At 35.9% G+C, this 2467-nt stretch overlaps 1 protein-coding gene across 1 annotated transcript; it reads left to right on the forward strand.

Annotated features, from left to right (window-relative positions):
• Window positions 1-1601: 1601 nt before the first annotated feature.
• TM35_000222680 (uncharacterized protein) lies at window positions 1602-2306 on the forward strand (the record flags this gene model as incomplete). The annotated part of the gene is made up of 1 exon (XM_029027315.1): window positions 1602-2306. One exon carries the CDS (start codon window positions 1602-1604, stop codon window positions 2304-2306), a length of 705 nt encoding a protein of 234 aa, XP_028881535.1.
• Window positions 2307-2467: the final 161 nt, after the last annotated feature.

A 2467-nucleotide genomic window follows, 5' to 3' on the forward strand; every position in this document is an offset into this window, starting at 1 on the left:
CGAATCACGATTAGAGAGGACTCTCTTAACGTCTAGACCCAAGGGAAAGGGCAGAAGAAAAACAAAAAACAAAAAAAAAGAAAAAGAAGTACAAGTGAGTATAAAATAAAGTGTGTGTGTGTGTGTACCGATGGCGGCGCGTGATTACTTCTCCATCACCGACCCCGTGCAGAAGGAGCAGGCGCGGCATATGATTAGCAAACTGCAGTCCAAGATCCTCTACAGCGAGAAGTACTACGACGACGAGTACGAGTACCGCCACGTGATTCTCCCCAAAGACTTCGCCCGGCTGGTCCCCCGCACGCGGCTGATGGACGAGGCGGAGTGGCGGCAGTTGGGCGTCCAGCAGTCCGTCGGCTGGCGGCATTACATGTTCCACAAGCCAGAGCCACACGTACTGCTGTTTAAGCGGCCAAAGGCAAAGTAACTCGGTGAATATATATATATATATATATATATATGAAAGGGGAGAGAGAGAAAGAATAATTACAATCCTTGACAATTGTGTGTGGGAGAGTGAGGGAAGGAAGGTGTGAGGGGTTGTAAAGAAAAATAGAAAGAAAGAGAGACATTTAAGAGCAGAGAGATGTTTTTGTTTTTGTTTTTGTTTGTTTGTTTAATTTGTCTTTCAAATAGAGAAGATAAGGCCTTTTGTAAGGACGACAGTACACTACAACCCATTATTTTTTTTTATGATGGGGTTAAATCGAAGGAATAGAAGATTCCAGATCCATTCTCCTTTTTTTTTTTTTTAAAATCTCTCAGCTCTTTTTTTTTTTTGTTCTTCGTATTGGTATTAACATTATCTACATTTCTTTTGTTTGAAATTTTCGCCTGTTTTTGTTTACTCTTTTTATTATTTATAAAAAGGTATGTATTATATATACAATAATATTATTATGTGCATATTATTTTCACGTTTTCTGAGGATACGCGCAAAGACATTTGATGATGAAAATTTTGGGGAGAAGTGTGTATCTAAATTGATATCATCGACATTCAATTTATATATATATTTTATTATTGTTGTTGTAGATGATACTGAAAGAAAATTAACATGATAAAGATAAAAAAAAGAAGAAAAAGATATAAAAACAAAGGGAAGAATTTTATTGCAGAGTTTTAAGAAAAGGATTAAAAAGAAAAAAAAGTATTTAGAGAGATTCAAGAAACAGTACAAAACGAAAAGAATAATAGAATGAGAGAGAAAAAAACAAAAAGAGGAAAAAGATTCAATCAAGTCCAAAGTTTACATCAATTTGATTCTCTTTCCACATCTAGATGCATACATATTACCCACCGTATTGGATACCATCATATTATTATTTTTTATTTTTTATTAAATATTTCCTTTTTTTTCTTTTTTTTTTCTTTTTTTTAAACGATGTGTGTAAACTACGGGACTACATAAGCACAGACACATTCACGGGCACGCCAACATAAAGGAAGAAACAAATAGAGTATATATTTATTTATATACATTTAGAAAGGGATAGATAGATTGATAGATAAATAGATAGAGAAAGAGAGAGAGAGAGATCCCATCTGAAGCAATAAATAAATAAAAAACCATGAACTTTTTTTTCTCTCTGTTTTTATTTATGGTCTTCATGTCAAATTTCTGGACTACGAGGGCTCTAGTCACTTCTTGTATCATTAATGACTACGACCTCTCCGTAATTCCCGAAACCACACTCTCTGCGAGACAGGAAGGTTTGCCTTTTGTATATAATTGGACCATTCTTCCTTGTAATGATAATAAAGGCTACGTGACGCTGTTTAGACCACAAGAAAAACCAAAAACGATGACTCTCAAAGGGTTTAATGTTATGTTTGGTAGAGAAATACAATTAACATTCTCAGCTATCCCTACAATTTCTTCCACTATGCTTCTAACTCTACATTGTGGAAATACGGATGCGTTGAAGTGGCCATCAGAGGACTACAATATTAGTAACGATAGAACTTCAGGATTTGACATGTATTATGCAACGGCACTATCAACAGCTCTTTGTCCAGATGCCCTTTCAAAGAATAGATGTGGAGTTGGTTGTGTTTTTGTTGTCTTTATCTTTGGTGGACTCGCCATGTACATAGTTGTAACGGTTATCTGGAATTTTTTCCGGCAAGATAAATGTGGGAAATCTCTTTTACCTCACCCAGCATTCTGGGCTGACTTTCCTTTTCTTCTTAGGGACGGCGCAGTGTATTTCTACTGGAAGTTGGCACGTTATTTCGGTCGTGGTTATCGCTCACCAACGTATGAACAAGTTTACGAGAATGGTGATGTGACGAAAAATAGCTGAATAAAGGCTCCGATTTTCTCTCACACACACACATGTGTGTGAGGGGTAATAGTCAGTTTGTGTTAATTTATGTCTACAAGTTTATTCTGAGGTTAGGGGAGAGCCTTTCATTTGATGTTATTTTTATTTTTATTACTACTACTACTACTACTACTACTACT

This window comes from Trypanosoma theileri (genome assembly GCF_002087225.1).
Source record: "Trypanosoma theileri isolate Edinburgh chromosome Unknown TM35_Tth_22_V1, whole genome shotgun sequence".
Lineage (NCBI taxonomy): Eukaryota > Euglenozoa > Kinetoplastea > Trypanosomatida > Trypanosomatidae > Trypanosoma > Trypanosoma theileri.